General features: G+C 46.4%; 5 protein-coding genes across 5 annotated transcripts; 3 read left to right on the top strand and 2 right to left on the bottom strand.

The window, feature by feature from the left end:
• The first annotated feature begins 286 nt into the window (after nt 1–286).
• On the top strand, nt 287–1,100 carry LOC131138268 (claudin-4-like). The gene is made up of 2 exons (XM_058087064.2): nt 287–918; nt 990–1,100. The coding sequence occupies exons 1-2, from the start codon at nt 287–289 to the stop codon at nt 991–993; spliced, it is 636 nt and encodes a 211-aa protein (XP_057943047.2). The 3' UTR covers nt 994–1,100.
• Nucleotides 1,101–2,315: 1,215 nt separating this feature from the next.
• On the bottom strand, nt 2,316–4,652 carry LOC131138833 (claudin-4). The gene is made up of 2 exons (XM_058088098.2): nt 4,531–4,652; nt 2,316–3,083 (listed from the first exon to the last, which is right to left on the bottom strand). The coding sequence occupies exons 1-2, from the start codon at nt 4,534–4,536 to the stop codon at nt 2,466–2,468; spliced, it is 624 nt and encodes a 207-aa protein (XP_057944081.2). The 5' UTR covers nt 4,537–4,652; the 3' UTR covers nt 2,316–2,465.
• Nucleotides 4,653–4,680: 28 nt separating this feature from the next.
• On the top strand, nt 4,681–11,188 carry LOC131138197 (uncharacterized). The gene is made up of 2 exons (XM_058086918.2): nt 4,681–5,221; nt 9,842–11,188. The coding sequence occupies exons 1-2, from the start codon at nt 4,741–4,743 to the stop codon at nt 10,822–10,824; spliced, it is 1,464 nt and encodes a 487-aa protein (XP_057942901.2). The 5' UTR covers nt 4,681–4,740; the 3' UTR covers nt 10,825–11,188.
• LOC131138196 (claudin-4-like) lies at nt 7,418–8,516 on the top strand. Its single transcript, XM_058086917.2, has one exon. It carries the CDS (start codon nt 7,498–7,500, stop codon nt 8,053–8,055), a length of 558 nt encoding a protein of 185 aa, XP_057942900.2. The 5' UTR covers nt 7,418–7,497; the 3' UTR covers nt 8,056–8,516.
• Nucleotides 11,189–12,753: 1,565 nt separating the features above from the next.
• LOC131138481 (methyltransferase-like protein 27) lies at nt 12,754–18,698 on the bottom strand. Its single transcript, XM_058087430.2, has 6 exons — nt 18,570–18,698; nt 16,361–16,494; nt 15,087–15,215; nt 13,239–13,374; nt 13,074–13,166; nt 12,754–12,998 (listed from the first exon to the last, which is right to left on the bottom strand). Exons 2-6 carry the CDS (start codon nt 16,481–16,483, stop codon nt 12,796–12,798), a joined length of 684 nt encoding a protein of 227 aa, XP_057943413.2. The 5' UTR covers nt 16,484–16,494; nt 18,570–18,698; the 3' UTR covers nt 12,754–12,795.
• Nucleotides 18,699–19,749: the final 1,051 nt, after the last annotated feature.

Below are 19,749 nucleotides of genomic sequence, written 5' to 3'. Positions count from 1 at the left end.
GCTCAAAGCCTCGCCTGTGTGTGTGTAATCCTTTTTGCAGATAATATACGAATGTGTGTGCGAGTGCATAGGTGGGCCATTGTAGCTCCCGGCTGCAGGTGATACAGCCTGTGTGCGTGAAAACAAAGAAGAAGAAGAAGGAGGCAAGAGACAAAAGACGAGAAGAAAGAAAGCTCTCAGGTGTCAGTTTTCGTCCATTGTACGCAAGCTCCCAAACTCCACCCTTTGACGTTGGAAGAGACTGCGGATCAGCCGTGAACCTCACTTTAGATCCCGGCTTGTAGCAATGGCGTCTCAGGGCCTCCAGATGTTGGGCGTACTGCTGGCGTTTGTGGGCTGGGTGGGCGCAGTCGTCACTTGCGCGCTGCCAATGTGGAGGGTGACGGCCTTCGTGGGCGCCAACATCGTGACGGCGCAGGTGATCTGGGAGGGTCTGTGGATGACCTGCGTGGTCCAGAGCACGGGCCAGATGCAGTGCAAAGTGTACGACTCCATGCTGGCTCTGCCCCAGGACCTGCAGGCAGCCCGCGCCATGGTGATCATCTCAGTGATGGTGGGCGTACTGGGTGTGCTGGTGGCGGCAGTGGGGGGGAAGTGCACCAACTGCGTGGAGGACGAGACAGCCAAGGCCAAAGCGTGCATTGTGGCCGGCGTCATGTTCGTCATCGGCGCGCTGCTCGTCATGATCCCCGTGTCGTGGTCGGCCCACGCCGTCATTCGAGACTTTTACAACCCGCTGGTGACTGCCGCTCAGAGGCGGGAGCTCGGTGCAGCGCTATACATTGGCTGGGGCTCAGCAGCCCTGCTGCTGCTGGGAGGAGGACTTCTCTGCAACAACTGCCCCCCCAGGGACGGGCGCCCCAACGTGCCTGCCAAGTTTGTGTCCGCAAGGAGCGCCTCATCCAACATGGACTATGTGTGAGTGTCTTTGTCTCACTCACACTGTGTGTGTTTGTCCTGATTGGCTGACCTTTGTTTCAACTTTGCAGATGAGATGACGAGAGAAGATTATTACACCTCCGAGTGGTCTTACTCATCAAGACTTGACATGTTTCTCTTTGCAAATGTTTTACCATTACCTCCATGTCACGTTTCAGCTTTTTGGAAATAACTGACTTACAATAGCACTCGCATCTTCTTCTTCTATCGTTCTTCTATTTTTGCTTTTATCATCTGCTCTCCTTATTAATGGGCCTCACAGCAAGGAGACCTGAGTTCAATTCCACTCTCGGCCATCTCTGTGTGGAGTTTGCATGTTCTCCCCGTGCATGCGTGGGTTTTCTCCGGGTACTCCGGTTTCCTCCCACATTCCAAAAACATGCTAGGTTAATTGGTGACTCCAAATTGTCCATAGGTATGAATGTGAGTGTGAATGGTTGTTTGTCTGTCTGTATGTGCCCTGTGATTGGCTGGCCACCAGTCCAGGGTGTACCCCGCCTCTCGCCCGAAGACAGCTGGGATAGGCTCCAGCACCCCCGCAACCCTCGTGAGGATAAGCGGTAGAAAATGAATGAATGAATGAATGAATTTCAATCGCCCTGTAAAAGTGTTTTTCCCCACTTATTCATTTTATTTTATTGTTTTTATTTTTTGAATAAAACACGTATAACTCACATTGCTTTGCAGTACTTTCCACTACTACGGGTTGCTAGTCTTTTACCGTTACCGTTAGCGTGTGCAACATCACTGCATTTTGCCCCACTATGCACTCAAAATGCTAAGTGTAATGATGAAAATGCACCAGTCGAGACACAGCCAAATGATTGACAGGCTGGGATCTTCAGTCTCAGCTCCACGGTGGGAACCTCGTCTCTTTTAAAATGGACGTTGTACATTGAAATAATGTTGACTTTGTAGCCTACAAAGAAGAACAAGAGGTCCACTAGTCTGCCTTTGTGCAAAGCATGCAGGCGTTCCCGGGAGGCGACTGTCTGTACTGTAGATGTTTTCGACAGAAGACCGTTGCGCAGGACAGTGATTTACACGTGGTGTCACGGAGACAACAGCAGCCGTGCACGCTGGCGCTCACGTTGCTAAGAAACCGCTTGATGTGCCACAAGAATGTGCGATGCCTCGAAGTCCAGTAGGAGCACATCTGCCAGGATGCGTCAGCCTGATGGATACTCAGCCTCCATCATGTCTTCTTTACAAACACGTGACAACGTTCTTTATTCGCCGCTGTCTCTCGGGATGTGATGGATCAACACTTTCGTTCCGTCCTCAAACAGACAGTATTGTTCGGTTTTAGTTTGATCTTAGGTGCTCAAAACATTAGAAAAGAATGAAACAAAGATGAGATAAAAAAAAGACTTTTATTGACGCAAGAAACACTTCAAGTGCGTATGTTCATGAAGGGGTGTTAAGGACAGTAATGGAAGACAAAAGAGGTCCCATTCTACGGACATGAACGTACCTCATCCAGTCTGCGTGGTTAGTCCTTAAAGTTAGTCACAAAGATAAACACTTCACACAAATTCCTTGGCCGGGCTGGTGGATTTGGGGGCAGAGTATTTGGCGGCACCGTAGCGCTCTCCTCTCGACGGCGGCGGACACTGACAGCACAAGAGCGCACCCCCGATCAGGAGAAGTCCAGAAGCTCCCCAGCCCACGTAGAGGCAGGCCCCCAGCTCTCTCCTCTGGGCGTCAGGCACGGCCGGGTTGTAGAAGTCCTTGATGATGGTGTTGGCGGGCAGCGACACGGTCACCAAGCAGAGTGCGCCACTAAGCAGGAAGAAAACACCGGCGGCAATCGCTACCCGGGCTTTGGCCGCCTTGTCCTCCACGCAGGTGGTGCATTTGCCTCCCACCACTGAGAGCAAAAGGCCGAAGAGCGAGAAGAGGATGGCGATGACTACCATGGCCCGGGCAGCCTGGAGGTCCGGGGGCAGCGCCAGCAGGGAGTCGTAGATCTTACACTGCATTTGGCCAGTGCTCTGCACCACGCAGGTCATCCACAGGCCCTCCCAGATGGCCTGCGCCACCACGATGTTGTTGCCGATGAAGGCCGACACCTTCCACATGGGCAGCATGCAGATCAGGATGTTGCCGATCCAGCCCAGCACCGCGAGTCCAATGCCCAAAACCTGCAGGCCCAAAGACGCCATCTCATCAAAGTGAAAGTGTGAGAAGCCCACGGCACACAGAAGCTTTTATAGCACCTTCAGAATCTGACGAGCACCCACCCCTCCACCCCCCATGTGGGTGGTCTTTGCCTTAAACACCCATCACGAGAGGGTCCAACACTCAGAGGCCAGGCCTCACTTCAATAGCTGCTGTGGCTTTAAGAGACCACAAAGAGCTGAGTGACCAAGCCGTCATCAAAGAAAGACACCACTGTCTCTCAGATGGAATACTTCCCCCATAAATATCATTCATTCATTCATTCATTCATTCATTCATTTTCTACTGCTTTTTCCTCACGAGGGTCGCGGGGGTGCTGGAGCCTATCCCAGCTGTCTTCGGGCGAGAGGCGGGGTAAAGATGTTATTATAAAGTCTACTTGGACATTGATAGGATGTTGACCAATTAAACCATCCATCCATTTTCTTATCCTCACAAGGTCATGCTGGAGCCTATCCCAGCTGTCTTCAGGCAAGAGGCGGGGTACACCCTGGACTGGTGGCCAGCCAATCCCAGGGCACATATAGACAAACAACCATTCACACTCACATTCATACCTATGGACAATTTGGAGTTACCAATTAACCTAGCATGTTTTTGGAATGTGGGAGGAAACCGGAGTACCCAGAAAAAACATGCAAACTCCACACAGAAAAAAATTCGGTAGAAGACTTGTTTACGGAAATATTTGATAACTGCAGCCCTGGTCGTGTCAGTGACAGGCACTTCCCAGCTCACACACGCCCCCGCCCCCGCCCCCGCCCCTTCAGGATGCAGCGGTACTTCAATAGCAAGAAAAATGACATCACACTCATATTAAAGACATTATATGGTGACAAACAGAAACCAGCAAGCCCCACAAGCCGACTCAGCGTACACTCAGACGGTAGGTGGGGCTTGGTGGTGGGGCACCAAGTAGAAAAGGTTTCTTTCCTGTGTTTGATCAATCAGGGAAATGCCAATGTGCAGTTATTTTAACTTAAGAAAACGATTGGAATCACACAGAAAATACATTTGTAATATAGTTCAATTGAAAACAAGAATATGTTATGATTCATATTTTTCACATTACTGTGTGTCTTCTCAATGCCTTATCGTAGTCTTTTACTTCAGCATTACTTTAGCATTTTGCTTGAAATTGCTTAATTTAGTGGTGATGGACGACTAATGCACCAAAAGTGGTCTTACATGACAGTCGAGTACGGAGTATGAAAATCACATTTGATTACATTTTCAGTCTGCAAGTGTTTTTAATTTTAGCCATGAAGGCTCCTTCGTCCTTTTGGTGTGTCATCTAAATTAGACTAACGAGCGCAGGTGGACTAGTTTGATTGGATGAACCTTCCATCCCTCAATAGTTGATGTTAAAAGTCAACAAGATATCATGTGATCAGTTTAAAAAAAGGTTACCAGCATCTCAGATGTGTTCAAAGCAATCAGGCAGCCAGGAAATGCATGTGTATGTGTGAGATGGTCTTCACAAGTGTTTCCACTTGCAATCAAGGAGAACAGCCAATCAGAGCGCCCCACATGTGTCACATGGGCACATAAATAAAGAAGGTGAGGGGTGATGCTAGCATTCTCACACTTTTCCTTTTGCATTTCCTGCTGCATGCGAACATGGCGTCTGCCGGCCTCCAGATGTTTGGCATTTTTCTGGCGACCATTGGCTTCCTGGGTGACATCATCGTGTGCGCGCTGCCCATGTGGAAGGTGTCGGCCTTCATTGGCAACAACATCGTGACGGCGCAGGTCTTCTGGGAGGGTCTGTGGATGAACTGTGTGAAGCAGAGTACGGGCCAGATGCAGTGTAAGGTCTACGACTCCATGCTGGCGCTTCCTCAGGACCTGCAGGCGGCCCGCGCCCTTGTGGTCATCTCGATCCTGCTGGTCCTCATGGGCCTCCTACTGGCTGTCGCTGGGGGCAAGTGCACCAACTGCATCGACGACGAGCTGGCCAAGAGCCGTGTCGCCATCGCCGCGGGGGTCTTCTGCCTGGCAGGTGGCATCCTGTGCCTCATCCCCGTGTCCTGGTCCGCCCATGTGGTCATCCGCAACTTCTACAACCCCATCATGAGCGACGCACAGCGACGTGAGCTCGGTGCCGCACTCTTCATCGGCTGGGGGGCCTCCGGCCTGATGCTTATTGGGGGCGCATTGCTGTGCTGCCAGTGTCGCAGCCACAGGGACGGCAGATACTCTGTGAAATACTCGGCACCACGCTCAGCTACCAGCGGAGGCGCGTATGTTTGATTCTTTTTACCCTGTTTTACTCAACCAGTTCATTTTCTACTTTTATATTTAATAAATGTAACTTTAAATTCCAGCAACCTCTTCTGTCTTGTTTTTGAAAGGCATTACATCACTTTTTGAATTCACCATGTTTGCATGGAACTTAAACTTGTGTACTCGGGATTGAATTGGTGTCTGCAGGTGTGTAAAGGTGTAATCATGGCCTTGGGTCAATGCAAACAAACATGGCAGCTCCAACATGAGCCACACCTGAATATGCTTTTTTTTTTTAAAGAACATTCTGGCTTGAAGGTACAACCAATTTTAACTTAAATGTTTATACAGAAGATGTTTTTGATTCTGGCTCAACCCAGCTCAGATGGGTTGGATGGAAGCGATCGATTTGCTGTGGTGACCCCTGAAGGGAAAAGCCGAAAGAAAGATGTAGCACAGTGAGATTCATGGCTGGTGAGACAAAGTAAATACAGGTTGCTGATTAAGACAACAGCCTTGAAATACTTCATTTATTCATCTGAAAGCATGTTATCTAGAAGTACGTTCAGCCTTTCCTTCTGCAGAAAAATGTCTTTGTTGCAAAAGTCTTGACCACATGGTGTTTGGATAATTCTCCACCTTGGCAATCAAATTGATTCCTTCAGCGGAGCATATCTTGCATTTTCCTTGTTACTCTAACAGTCCAAAAAGACCTGGCTTTTCCTCCATGGAAGAATGTCAGACCAGCTCATGAAAGCCTGACCCCTTCAGGATGTAGCAGTACTCCCAATGCCTCTGACATTTGCAGATATTTTACTGTCTGATTAGCAAGAATGTGACATTTAATTCAAAACATTACACGGGCTGTAGAAGGGCAAGGTGTGTAATGTTTCTCTAACGCTTTGGCAACATGCTGATAAAATGGCCAGGCTATAATCGAGGGAGGGCAGGCAGGCTTGATCAGGAAATATTGGACTGCTACGTACAACAGTCCACAAATATTTGTTTTTTTTTTACTTTTTTCATGACTGGTGCTTCCCTTGACTGCACTTACAATATTGTTTTTTTTGTTTCCAAAGTTTCTTCAATTTAGTGTCACTTTCTAAGAATTTGTTTTTAGTGTAGTTGCAATTGTGGCCATTTTGTTGCTACTCAAAAGTAATTCATCCATTTTCTGTACCGCTTATCCTCAAGGGTTGCGGGCATGCTGGAGCCTATCCCAGCTGTCCCGCAAGAGGCGGGGTCACCCTGGACTGGTCGCCAGCCAATCACAGGGCACATATAGACAAACAACCATTCACACTCACATTCATACCTATGGACAATTTGGAGTGGCCAATTAACCTAGCATGTTTTTGGAATGTGGGAGGAAACCGGAGTACCCGGAGAAAACCCACGCATGCACGGGGAGAACATGCAGAGATGCCAGAGCGGGGACTCGAACCCCAGTCTCCTAGCTGTGTGGCCTGCACACTAACCACTTAATCAACGTGCAGCCTCCAGCTAGGTTAATTGGTGACTCCAAATTGTCCATAGGTATGAATGTGAGTGTGAATGGTTGTTTGTCTATATGTGCCCTGTGATTGGCTCGCTCCCTCAGCCATCCAAAAGTTGATCTCACCAAGTTCGCTTCAGCTTTTCGGAGCAGTGTAACAACGCTTATGATGGCGGCAGACCTTTCCCTGAGGGTGCATGCCGAGGGAAAGTCAATGAGTGACTCAAACCGCTAATGGAAGGCAGCCAGGGTTTAACCTTTTAAAAGCACTGGACTCCAGTTTTTTTTTTCCAAAGTAATTCAACAGGCTTCACCTCTTGAATGCTAATGTTTAGCATTCCTAAAACTCTGAACAAGCAGCTTAATTTGCTTTTATCCATTTTATTCTCAAAATCTCCAAAAATGTATTTTTTGATGTGGCACTAATTCTCTGTCATAGGCATGCACTTTTTCATCTTTAAGTACTTCCTCCTCCTCCTCCTCCTCTTGGTTTAACAATACAGGAATCAGGACGAACAAGAAACCTGATCTCCAAACTAGCCGAGTCCCTCCCTTGTTTGTCTTGTGCTGAAGCGGCAGGCAGGGTTTCAGGTGAGAGTTGTTTAGTTTGGCTGTGTTGATTGCAAACTTCTCCACATGCTGTGTGCGGAAGCAACATGCACACTCAGCTGGTGGGCATCAGCCTGGCCATCATCGGCTTCCTGGGGACCATCCTCATCTGCGGGCTGCCCGCCTGGAAGGTGACGGCCTTTGTGGGCTCCAACATCGTCACCTCTCAGATATTCTGGGAGGGCCTGTGGATGAACTGCGTGATCCAGAGCACGGGCCATTCGCAGTGTAAGGCCTACGACTCGATCCTGGCGCTGCCCCGTGACCTGCAGGCCTCCAGGGCCTTGGTTTGCGTTTCCTTGGCCGTCAGCGTGGTGGCCGTTGGACTGTTTGTGCTCGGGGCTCGATGCACCACCTTCTTCCGCCACGACTGGCCCACCAAAGCCAACGTGGGGCTGGCGGGAGGCGTGGTCTTTGTGATCGCCGGCCTCCTGTGCATCATTCCCGTCAGCGTGTCGGCCCACAGCATCATCACAGGCTTCTTCAACCCACTGCCCACCGAGGAGAGGCGAGGGGAGCTGGGCGCCTCCATCTACGTGGGCTGGGCTTCTGGGGCGCTGCTCGTCATTGGGGGTGTTCTCATTTGCTCCACATACAGATGCTGAGGGCGGCCAACACGGAATAGTGATAATATGGAATAGTGAAGGTCACATGTACTCTGTTTACTGTCAGTTGACTTGATTCTACTTTTGGTCGCAACCTTTTCCTTATTTTCTAGCATGTAACGTAGAATACAACTGATGTGAGACTGTAAAGACGTTTTGGAAATGTGATCATAGTTGTGTTTGATTCTGTTTTTTTTCAATGCTGTGTTTTTAGAGGTTAGGATAGCAATGTGTCACACGTAACATAAATGTATCAGGAATAGGTGCTATGATGCTTTGCTTTTTTAGTTTCAGTGAAGTGACTATTTTGAGATTCCTTGAATTTGATACTTATTTTTTTCTAATAAAATGCTCAATTGAGCTTCTTTAAAAAGATTCATGTGATATAAGAATAATAATAATAATAATTGCAAAGCGACTCTGTGAAAATGAAGACTTGTGAAATAAACAGCTTCAGCATTTGCTACTCCCCGTCACTGGGGGGCGGTAAGTACAGTAAGTACAGTACGTGTATATACAATACTCTGTGAGATCTCATAATACAACAATCTGATAAACTATCTTCTATGAAATACTTCATTTATCTGGAAATACTTATTGGGATGAGAAACGTGGAGCTTGTTCCTGTAACAGTTTCCACTCTTCTGGTAAGTCTTCCTACAAGACCTGTGCATCTGTGAGAGGTCAGAGGTCACTGATTTTAGACCCAAGAGAGGGCTTTGATGGGGTCACCCCATCAGGTCCCCCCCCGCCCCCCACCTCCTATTTCCTGTGTGGTGGATTCAGCCTCAGGCACCGAAACAACCAGACATTTAAATTGACATTCACTGAAACTGGTGGTTAGCGTGCAGATCTCACAGCTAGGAGGACCAGGGTTCGATTCCAACCTCGGCCATTTCTGTGTGGAGTTTGCATGTTCTCCCCGTGCATGCGTGGGTTTTCTCCGGGTACTCCGGTTTCCTCCCACATTCCAAAAACATGCTAGGTTAATTGGAGACTCCAAATTGTCCATAGGTATGAATGTGAGTGTGAATGGTTGTTTGTCTGTATGTGCCCTGTGATTGGCTGGCCACCAGTCCAGGGTGTACCCCGCTTCTCGCCCGAAGACAGCTGGGATAGGCTCCAGTGGTAGAAACTGAATGAATGAAACTGCCAGCATACTTCAAGTGGGACGTCCAACAAACAAGTAAACCGTCCATCCATTTTCTGTGTCTCTTATCGTCAGTGGGGTCGGGGTATGAATGCTGGAGCCTATCTTCAGGTTTCCTAAGGATCTGTTTTAATATATTCCACACTCACTCTGCTAAAAATGATGTTTAAGTCCTGTATTCAGTACTTGGTTGTGGCTCCTTTGGCACGAATCAGTGCTTTGATTCGGTGTTTGAAAAGGTCGACTCAAGCGGCGATGTAGCGAATCAGGTGCGTTTGTGTGCCCAAAGTGACCTCTTCAGGCAGACAATGTGAAAGGAGTGGATGACATGATGTCATCGTTTCAGGACTCCGCCCCCTCAGCTCCCTAAGAGAAGGTGTCGCCACCTGTGTAGTCACAGTCAGGTAGTTGCTCAGGTGACAAGAGGCACAGGAACAGCAAGCCCGGGGAGGAGGGGAACATGAAGATGCAGTAGGGGAGGGGCTGAACCAAACAAAAACAAGCGAGTCCAAAGTGAGACACACCCGGGAAAAAGCACCTGGAGACTTGCAAGCTAAGAAGAAGGCACTCAAACCGACGAGCGGCGTCTGTCACATGTGGTCCAACAAGAAGAAGAAGGGAGAAGACATCTAATAGACGTTGCCATGGCGTCCATGGGCATGCAGATGCTGGCCAGCGCCCTCTGCCTGCTGGGCTGGGTGGGCATCATCATCAGCTGCCTGCTGCCCATGTGGAGGGTGACGGCCTTCGTGGGCAGCACCATCGTCACATCGCAGACCATCTGGGAGGGCATCTGGATGAGCTGCGTGGTCCAGAGCACAGGGCAGATCCAGTGTAAGCCCTACGAGTCGCTCCTGGCGCTCAGTGCCGACCTGCAGGCCGCCCGGGCGCTGACCGTACTCGCCATCGTGACCGGCGCTGCGGGCCTCATCCTGGCTTTTGTTGGGGGGAAGTGCACCCGCTTCATGGATGAGGAGCGGCCTGGGTCCAAAGGGAAAGTGGCAGTGGCGGCAGGGGCGGTGCTGATCGTTACGGGATTACTGTGTTTGATTCCCACCTCGTGGGCAGCTGGTGCGGTGGTCAGGAAATTCTACAGTGCCGCCATCGATGCTCAGCGCCGGGAGATCGGTGCGTGTCTGTACATCGGCTGGGGGGCATCCATCTTGCTCATTCTGGGAGGGGGCTTGTTCATCAGCTCCACGTGCCCCCTCAAAGCGCACGACGCCGACAAGAGCCCGTCGGTTCGATACCTGGTGGTCCGCTCCTCAAACGGGTCCAACAGGCCTGGCTCGCAGCACAACAGGATACCGGCAGCCAAGCCGGCCGGGGCGCTTTACAACCGGCCTCTGAGCTACGAGGGGACCTCTGCAAAGTCTGAGCCGCTCGCCAGGACCACTTGGACAGACGGACCCGAGCCAGGTCTCAGACCAGCATCCGAGAGGTCCTGGGCTGCCTCAACCAAGTCTCAGTTGAAGCGACAGGACTCGGCACCGTCGGAGCAAAGCGAGGCGCTGTCCACCAAGTCTCAGCTGCAGAGGGCTGAGCTGGACCGGACTTTAGACTCCACCAGGAGTGAACAGGAGGACGCGTCTGCCAACCCATCAAAGACGTACCTCTGACATGTGGACAAACTTTATTTGTCGTCTTTCTGCTACTTATTTACTTCTTAGTACTTCTTCTGCAGGTACCTCAACATAGCACATAATATAGTACATCTTTAAGTGTATTTAATTCATGTCATAATGTGGGATTTTCAATATAAATGAATTAAATCGTGACGATTTAGTAACAAAGACACTTGCTGGCCTCTCACTGGCAGATGGAAGACTGCAGACATTAAGACAGTAACTAACAATAATAACCATGTGCACTTATGTGTAAATGTGACCTTTGAACTTCACCTTTTTGGACTGATTTGTGTGTATTTTATTTAAGTTTTCATTAAACAACAGTCGTAAGCTTTTTGTCACGGTTTCGTAAGCATCACAGGTCCACCCCCCCTTCCGCAACCTAAGGGCATCTGCTGTCTTCTTCTGGTCAAACTGGTTTGACAGAAAGTGTTTGTGGTCTTTCCACTCGGTTTCACTCACGGTGTTCCTGCATCATTTAAGACCTTTTGTTTTTGATTTTGCCTTAAACTCTCTCATGGGACTCTTAACCCATAACGACCGAGAGCCATTTGTGCGTCATGTAGAAAGATATACCACTGACCAAGTGGACACATTGACGACTTGAAGATATGTGTGATGTGTTAAGTTACATATACCGTATACTAAGTGTTCATGGTCAATCTCAATCTCAATCTCAAAAACAACTCAATTTGTGCTTTCTGCACAAATATGCTTGGACTTGGACTTACTGTACGTATTTATTGAAAATCCTTGAAACAGTCACATTTCTTAAATGACTCATTCTGGTATTTTTGCTGTGACGACCAAGAAATGTGTCAACAAGTCAGACTCTCCACAGCAGTTTCTTTCTTTGACTGTGACAGGGTGGCTTGGTTGATAAAGTACATGAGCCAACGCAGAGGTACCTGGTTCAATTCCCCCTTCTGCATTGGGTACAGTTAGATTACTACGGTCACTGCCTTCTTATCGTTGCCACCTATCAACTAATTGGGGCAATGGCTTCATTGATGAGACAACAAATTACAATTTCTTGACAACATTCATTTGCGATTGCAACCACCCAACAGGCTTTTGTAAATATTCCCACATTTAGAGTCATTTGTTATTGTCTATGAACATCCAACATCAAAATATTAAGACTTTTCAAAATATATTTAATTCAGTTCTTGTTCAATCTAGTTCAAGTCCACTCTCGGACATCTCTGTGTGGAGTTTGCGTATACTCCCTGTGGTTTTCTCCCACATTCCAAAAACATGCTAGGTTAATTGGCAACTCCAAATTGCCCCGCCTCTCGGCCGCAAACAGCTGGTGTAGGCTCCAGCACCCCCGCGACCCTCGTGAGGATAAGCGGTAGAAAATGAATGAATGAATAGACGGAAATCATTGTAATAGAATCACTGCCACCTGCCGACAACTTTGATTTTGGATTGCAAGGGCACACCGCTACATTCTTAACATTGACTGCTGATTCCACTTTTTGCTCAAAGCTTACTGGAGTAGGCTCCTTCATACCTGTCCAAACAGACAGTACACAAAGGGGACGGAGTACTGAAGTGTATGCTAATCACATGCCAAGCAGAAGGAGAAGAGAAGTAAATACATGCATTGAATCAACCAGAGATGGTTGAGAGAGCTCATGTTTTAGTGTATTTCCACAGCATTTCAGTCCAGCTTCGGCTTCCGCACGGCTCCTGTGTTTCATTCTGCATTTTGATTGTTTGTGCTTTTTCAAAGTGTTTCAGTTTCGCTTCATGTTTTCAGAATTCCCCGCCTCTCGTGCAAAGTCAGCAGGAATACACTCCAGCGAGGATAAGCGGCATAGAAAATGGATGGATGGCGAGATGGATGGATATTCATGTTTGTCCACTGAAAAGTGGACAGTAAGAAAGTGGATAACAACTTGAATGAACAGCGGTGTTTATTCAGAGTTACTCAGTGACATAGTGTTTATGTAAGAGTTAAAGCTTCTCATAGACATACACACATCCACGTATGTAGCCCTCCTCGTACGCCCTCACAGCTCGCTCCCACTCCTTCTCCTCTCTGACCTCCACGCAACGCCACAGTCCCTCCTCCTCCAGCTGCTTTATCTGGTCCTCCAAGTCCGCTTTGTAGCTTGCATTGTCAAGGTTACCCCTGGTCGTCATGCAGATGAGACCGCCTGTGTGGCGAGAAGTTACGTGGGGTGACAAGTCAGGATACCACACAGAGAACCAGTTGGACCCAGAACTCTCACCCTGTTTGGCAGCCTGGCACAGCTCCCTGATGACCTTCACATCGATGTGTCCCACGCTGAGAGCACCAACGATTACCACTACGTCAAAGTGGTCTGCATGGGGAGACAATGTGGCGTTATCATATCACTGGGAGGGAGCGCAACACACATGAATAAAGTAATGACCTGATTGGACAGGAAGTGGCTTCTCGCCAAGCACAGCCAGCTTCAGGTCATCGTACAGTCCACTCTCTATGGCCCGCTGCATCATCGCCTCACTTGCATCCACACCCACAAAATGTCGAAATCCATTTTTCTTCAGCTGCACAGAAGAATGAATCAGTATGGGCACTTTATGTTTAGTGGATACTTTAAAGGCTGTGGTCTTAAACGTTTGATCAGCTGATCGCCTATTTCACTTTTAATGTTTATTTGCAATAACTTGTTTGCTCAGAATTCTTTTTGTCTCACTCATATTTCTTCTCTTTGCATATTGAAGCTCTACTTTTAACTTCCTTAAAGGGGAACTGCACTTTTTGGGGGGAATTTTGCCCATCATTCACAATCCTTATGTGAAACATGAACATATATTTCTATCCTTTTCTGTGCTTTATAACGCCATAAAACGTTCATATGAGCTAGCTAACAATGCACGTCAGTGGGACACACCTACTGCAAAGCACTCTAAAAAAACACATATTAACATATTAACTTGTTTTCTCACGCTATAATGCACAGTTAAGGGGAAAAAATATGTGTTCATGTTTCATGTTGTTCATGATTGGAATGATGGGCAAAAAGATGCAGTTCCCCTTTAAGATCCAACAGGACTTTGTTGCTAATACCATAAAGCTACGATAGTTCAGATAGTTTAGCACATACTGTAAAATTAATCTTTAATTTTTCAGAGTGCAGCCCACTGTGGTTTGGACACCCCTGATGTATGGCTTTATTCAAGTCAATTCAAATTTAGTGGCTTAACTATCATGGTTTTTCCAAAAATAATGAATAAATAATGCTGTTTCATGGTTGCCTAAAAGTGAAAAAAATGTATTCAATTTTTTTCCCTTTTTTTCTTCCTAAATTAATTAATTAATTCAAGAACAAAAATGGCTAAATGAAGACTCCTTAAATTTCTGATGCTATTTAAGAGCATCAGAAATTAGGTCGCTAGGTATCGGTAATGTTACTGTATATATAGTGTATATATACTGTATATATACTGTATATATACTGCTATCACTGCAGGTTTGATTGACCCCACAACAGGCACAGTAATAATAACACAATAGTAATAAGCGTTATAACAACACGGCCTACTGTTGTACCCGTAACAAACACCCACACAAAGCTACAGTTTAACTCTGAACCCCCAACGCCAATTCCTTTTCTGTTATTGTGTCTCCCATATTGGGGAACTAAAGATGAATGTGTTAGCTCTAAAGATGTTTTGTATGCTCCAGGTACAAAAATATTTGCTTTCTAAATAATGACCCTCACTGCGGAAAGTGATTTTCTGTGCCAGGTCTGGAACCAATTAACCGTAATAAAGGAGGGATGACTGTATAATTATTTCATTGATAATCCATTCTCATGAAGTGAGTTGTTTCTGTGTAATAGATTGTTGACGCCCTCTGCCGTTCAAACTGTGTATTGTTAAATATGCTGTGTCACATGACCGGGGAGGAGGCTTACAGCTCCGAGGTCACGTGGTAGAGAGAAAGTTCGTTAGCGATTGAAGATGCTAGCAGCACACGAGCACTGTCAAGACGATTTTAATAACTGATGATCCTCAATGTATGGCCAGAAGGTTTCATTTTTGTTTTATATTATATTTGTAATGTTTCGTTTCACTGCTATTTATTTATTTTAAACCGTGAAATGCTTATTATTGTCTTGTATAATTGCCTTGTTGTAGTTTTTCACGGAAGAGCGCAGGGAATCAACTGTGGTGAAACATCAGTTGGAGCGCGGTCTCTTCTGCACCATAAGAAAACTTGGGAGTCAGTTACACATGTTAACGGGGCACTGTACCAGGTCGGACACCAGTCCTGTGCCACAGGCCACGTCCAGCACCACAGCGGCTTGGCGGTTGCCAGTGAAGTGGGTGGAGATAGCTTTGGCTGCCATACTGGGTCCACGGTAGTCAAGAACTGCCTGATCCTGTTGAATGCCAGAACAAACACTTCTTTATTGATACACCATAAAGGAGTCATTATAAAACCAAGGACTGGGCGATGAGATAGTCGTGACCAATGATCGGGGTTTAGGATTAGGCCTCTGGTGTTTACATCCCAGCCAGGGTTTATAACAACCTGCTTTGTAAAGTACAATTACAAAGAGCGCTAAACTCATCACACAGCAACTTAACACTCAATAGGTGTACCTAGGAAATTTTACAATTCAAGTTAAAAATGAAAACAAATATGCTGCAGAGAAAATGGATGGGTGGTGCTGCAATGTTGTCTCTGTCCACCAGAGGGAGGCAGAGGAGTCCAGAGGAAGGCTGACATCATTGCTGTGCTCGGACACAATGCGTTATGGGAAAATGTCAAAATAGTTGTTGTTTTTTTTATTCATTTCCATTCATTCATTCATTTTTTACCGCTTATCCTCACGAGGGTCGCGGGGGTGCTGGAGCCTATCCCAGCTGTCTTTGGACGAGAGGCGGGGTACACCCTGGACTGGTGGCCAGCCAATCACAGGGCACATAGACAAACAACCATTCACACTCACATTCACGCCAATTAACCTAGCATGTTTTTGGAATGTGGGAGGAAACCGGAGTACCCGGAGAAAACCTACGCATGCACAGGGAGAACATGAAAACTCTACACAGAGATGGCCGAGGGTGGCATTGAACCCTGGTCTCCTAGCTGTGAGGTCTACATGCTAACCACTCGACCACCAGCCTGTTTTTTTATATTTACTTTTATTGACTTGTATTGGTACTTGTTTGTATATTTCTTATGGACACCTGTTGAGTGTTAAGTTGCCGTGTGATGAGTTTAGTTGTCTTTGTAAGATGACACCGTTAGTCAGACTGTTATTTAACAGTATTGATGATTCGTTTAAACAATTCGTTTAGTTTGGTTGGTTCAAACGATTCAGAAGTACAGCATCATACGGGATCACACAGGATCATAAATTAGCACAATAAAAGAACTACATTAATACGTAATTCGCCCAGACCCGATAAAACCTGACTGTCGTGTGCCTGAAAATGTGTCGTGTGCCTTACTGTCACCATATAGCATAAGACCACACAGATGGGGGATTGCTGTGATGTATTAAGCAGCATTCATGACCTGCTCATAGGTTCTGGCCCAGATGTTGTAGAAGTCTATCTTCTCAGCTGTCGTGCAGCTCTTGTGAGCTGTCAAGACCACATCTTTGACAATTTCAAACGTGCGGCTCTCTGCAGCAGACATTTTTCACTCACCTGTGAAAGTGACAAGGAAGCAGACAACGTAACACAAACAGTAGCTTTGTTTGACACATTACCCGAAGAACACTTTTGTTCAACTGATTTGTCGAGACAAGAGGAATTTTGTCCATCCACAATCCTTCTATGAGACATGACACAACACACGCCTTTCCCTTTTCCGTGTATTCAAAGTTAAGAGTGGAAAATAATCCATATTAGTCGATACATCGATGCTCATGTGTGCGATGCAGTGCATCGGCTCATCACTGGGTATGGATGCAATTGACGGGTGAAATCGAGATTCATCGCGATGCATTTGTGGGTATCGGTAAAATCCGATGGAAGCGCCGTTTTATTAAGGTTAAACTTCGCTCCCTATGCTGTTCCCCAGATCATTATTTCACATTTTGTGTTGAATATGGACGGAAGCCGTGAGGCACATGGAACTACTAGTAAAACAGCACGGACGTTCGCACGCAAGCAGCAGTGAGGAAGTTTCTATATTTAACCCACCCGCGACGTTTAAATGGTATGTTTGGAAACACTACGGATTCGCAAAGAACGACGGAAAGCTCGACAAAACGTCTGTCATTTGCAAAGAATGCCGTGTTAAGAAGCCGTACAACGGCAGCACGACAAACATGCAGACCCCTTAAAAAGGGTACGCAACAACACGGACAAGTCTACCGCCGCCTCCCCGTCTGGTTCCTAGTCGGACACCGGGGAAAAACCAAATCATCTTCAGCCAAACTTGATTTCACAGAGCCCATAACACCTAACGCTACTTTTGTCAATAGCAGCAGCATAGAGAGGGCATTCTATTACTCATCATGGCAGACGACATGAGAGTCGATGACAACGACTCATTCGGGACAAATGAGGATCAAGAACTATTACTTTTTCAACCTGAATCTATGGAGGAGCTTCAGGTTTTAGATGCTGAGCGGGCAAGGAGAGAGGGTGAAACTGGCATGTCAGGACCACCATGACCTAGTGGTGTTAATGTGGATCTTGCCAAGACATGTAGGTACTAGATCGGGAACGTTTCTGCTGTCTCCAAGAGACGGTATCACAACCTACAAACAATTGTTAACTGTCCATCCAGTAAGTCACCATGATATTGATTATTGATAGTGATACAGAAGATCTTGGCACACTAGTACACCAGAAAAGTAGTTCCTTGGTGTTAGTTCCTACAATCACAATGTTGCTATAGCTTGGTGATCATGCAGGTCAAGGCTTTATAGGCAAAATAGTTGAAACCCATTACATGCATTGTTAGCTGCCTCGTGCTAGCAGTTTTTTTGTCTTTGCAACACACGGAAATGGGAAAGATGGTCTGACATATGGTTTGTGGATGATGGGCAAAATTCCAAAAAAAAGTGCAGTTTTGAATTCTGCTATTTCATTCTTTCATTGCTGTCCATCCCATCCATCTTCCATGCTGCTGGAGTAAACTGGAGCCTATTCCAGCTGACTTTGGACGAGAGGTGGTGTACACCCTGGACTGGTCACCAGCCAATCACAGGGCACATATAGACAAACAACCATTCACACTCACATTCATACCTATGGACAATTTGGAGTGGCCAATTAACCTAGCAATTTAGACAATTCAGATTCTGCAATTAAGCGAACATGCATGTTTTTGAAATATGTGAGGAAACCAATGTAAGCTGAGAAAACCCACACAAGCACGGGGGAGACCACGCAAACATCTCCACACTGAGATGCCCAAGCAGAGATTCATACCCAGATCTGACTGTGTGGCCAGCGTTTTCCAGGAGATGGCTGGCAACCCTCTCAACAAAACAAACAATTTAACAAATGATTCAACTACACCAAAAATAGGTCCATGGATATTGCCATCCAGACCATTGTATTCTCAGGGCATTGAAACTGGACTGCTGAGGTTATCCTCGAAGATGTTTGGCCCCTCAGCCTTAAGTCAACCTTCATTTACGTAGTTGTTAAATGCCATGAGAAGACACAAAACTACTGCCCTATGACTAAAATATGAGTTCACACGTCATTGATATCAATGATATCATAATGATGCTCATGAAATACGTAAAAGAAAGACAACTTACGGAAAGTCAGCGTCAGCGTCTTTGTAGTTCACCTGCAAAAATGAAATGACATTTATTGTGCGTCGTCAAACGTAGTGTGCATAAGCTAAATCTTTCACTTCGTCTGTCTTTCCCTGTCAACTGTTTAAGTGTCTGTGTAACTCATCAAACAAGTTATGCTGATTTAGACTTGATGAGAACGCAGGTTGAAAATGCTCATCCTTGATTGGCTGGTGACCAGTCCCGGGTGTGCCCCGCCTCTGGCCCAAAGACAGCTGGGATAGGCTCCAGCATGCCCGCGACCCTTGTGAGAATACATTTATTCATTCATTCATTCATTCATGAATGAATGAATGAATGAATGAATACAGCAATAGAAGAGTAGTTTACAGTTGAGTGTTTGTGCAAGGATTAGGGTTTGCCAACTCCCTGAAAATAAATAAGGGATGCACCGAATTGATGGCAAATTGAGTACACAAACCTGAATTTCAGTTGCTGCGTGTAATACAATCAGACAAATCCTCACAAATGAATTTTTCAATAAATGTGTTTTTACAATAACAATTAACAGAATACAGTAATAATGGAAATATCTTTCTTCGGTATACATTCAGTTTTAATATACATAGTGCAAGGCGTATCGTGTTTTATGTGATTGTCGAATGAATGACAGTACATAATGAAACAGTACATAATGATGGCAGCCAGACTAAACTAGTGTATAGCGTATATGTCAAACACCAGGGCGCCTTCACAAAAGTTGGCTGCCAGACAGTCTGGCAGAACTGCCACATCCTGTTGAATAAAGTTGACATTTTAATCTTTATTGACACAGTACAAATCATGCCATGTGTCATGTCAAAGAATTATTTTGTCTTTTTTATTAGGGCTGGCAAAGTTAGAGTTAATGACTTAACGGAAATGCTCTTTACTGACACTATTTTTTCTACGCGTGACAAACATGGGGACCCTCAGCCCACAGTGTAGTTGGCGGAAACGCAGTGGTTTGGGAGTTCATGTGGTAGCACATGTCGGAACAAATATTGGGCAGAAATGGACAAAAAAAAGTTTGTTCAGCTTTAAAGCGGTGGGAGACGGCTCTTTCGACAACTTATTTGTATCACCTGTCGCTGTTGAGTTGAGTTGTAACGAGTACATCGATTCTCAAATGCCCGAGAGAAGGCACTTGAGCACTGCAGGT

The sequence above is a fragment of the Doryrhamphus excisus genome, linkage group LG21 (assembly GCF_037039965.1).
Source record: "Doryrhamphus excisus strain RoL-2023G ecotype Guam linkage group LG21, RoL_Dexc_Guam_v1.1, whole genome shotgun sequence".
Lineage (NCBI taxonomy): Eukaryota > Metazoa > Chordata > Actinopteri > Syngnathiformes > Syngnathidae > Doryrhamphus > Doryrhamphus excisus.
Note: the sequence above shows the minus strand (reverse complement) of the source record. Positions and strands in the feature narration are given on the sequence as shown.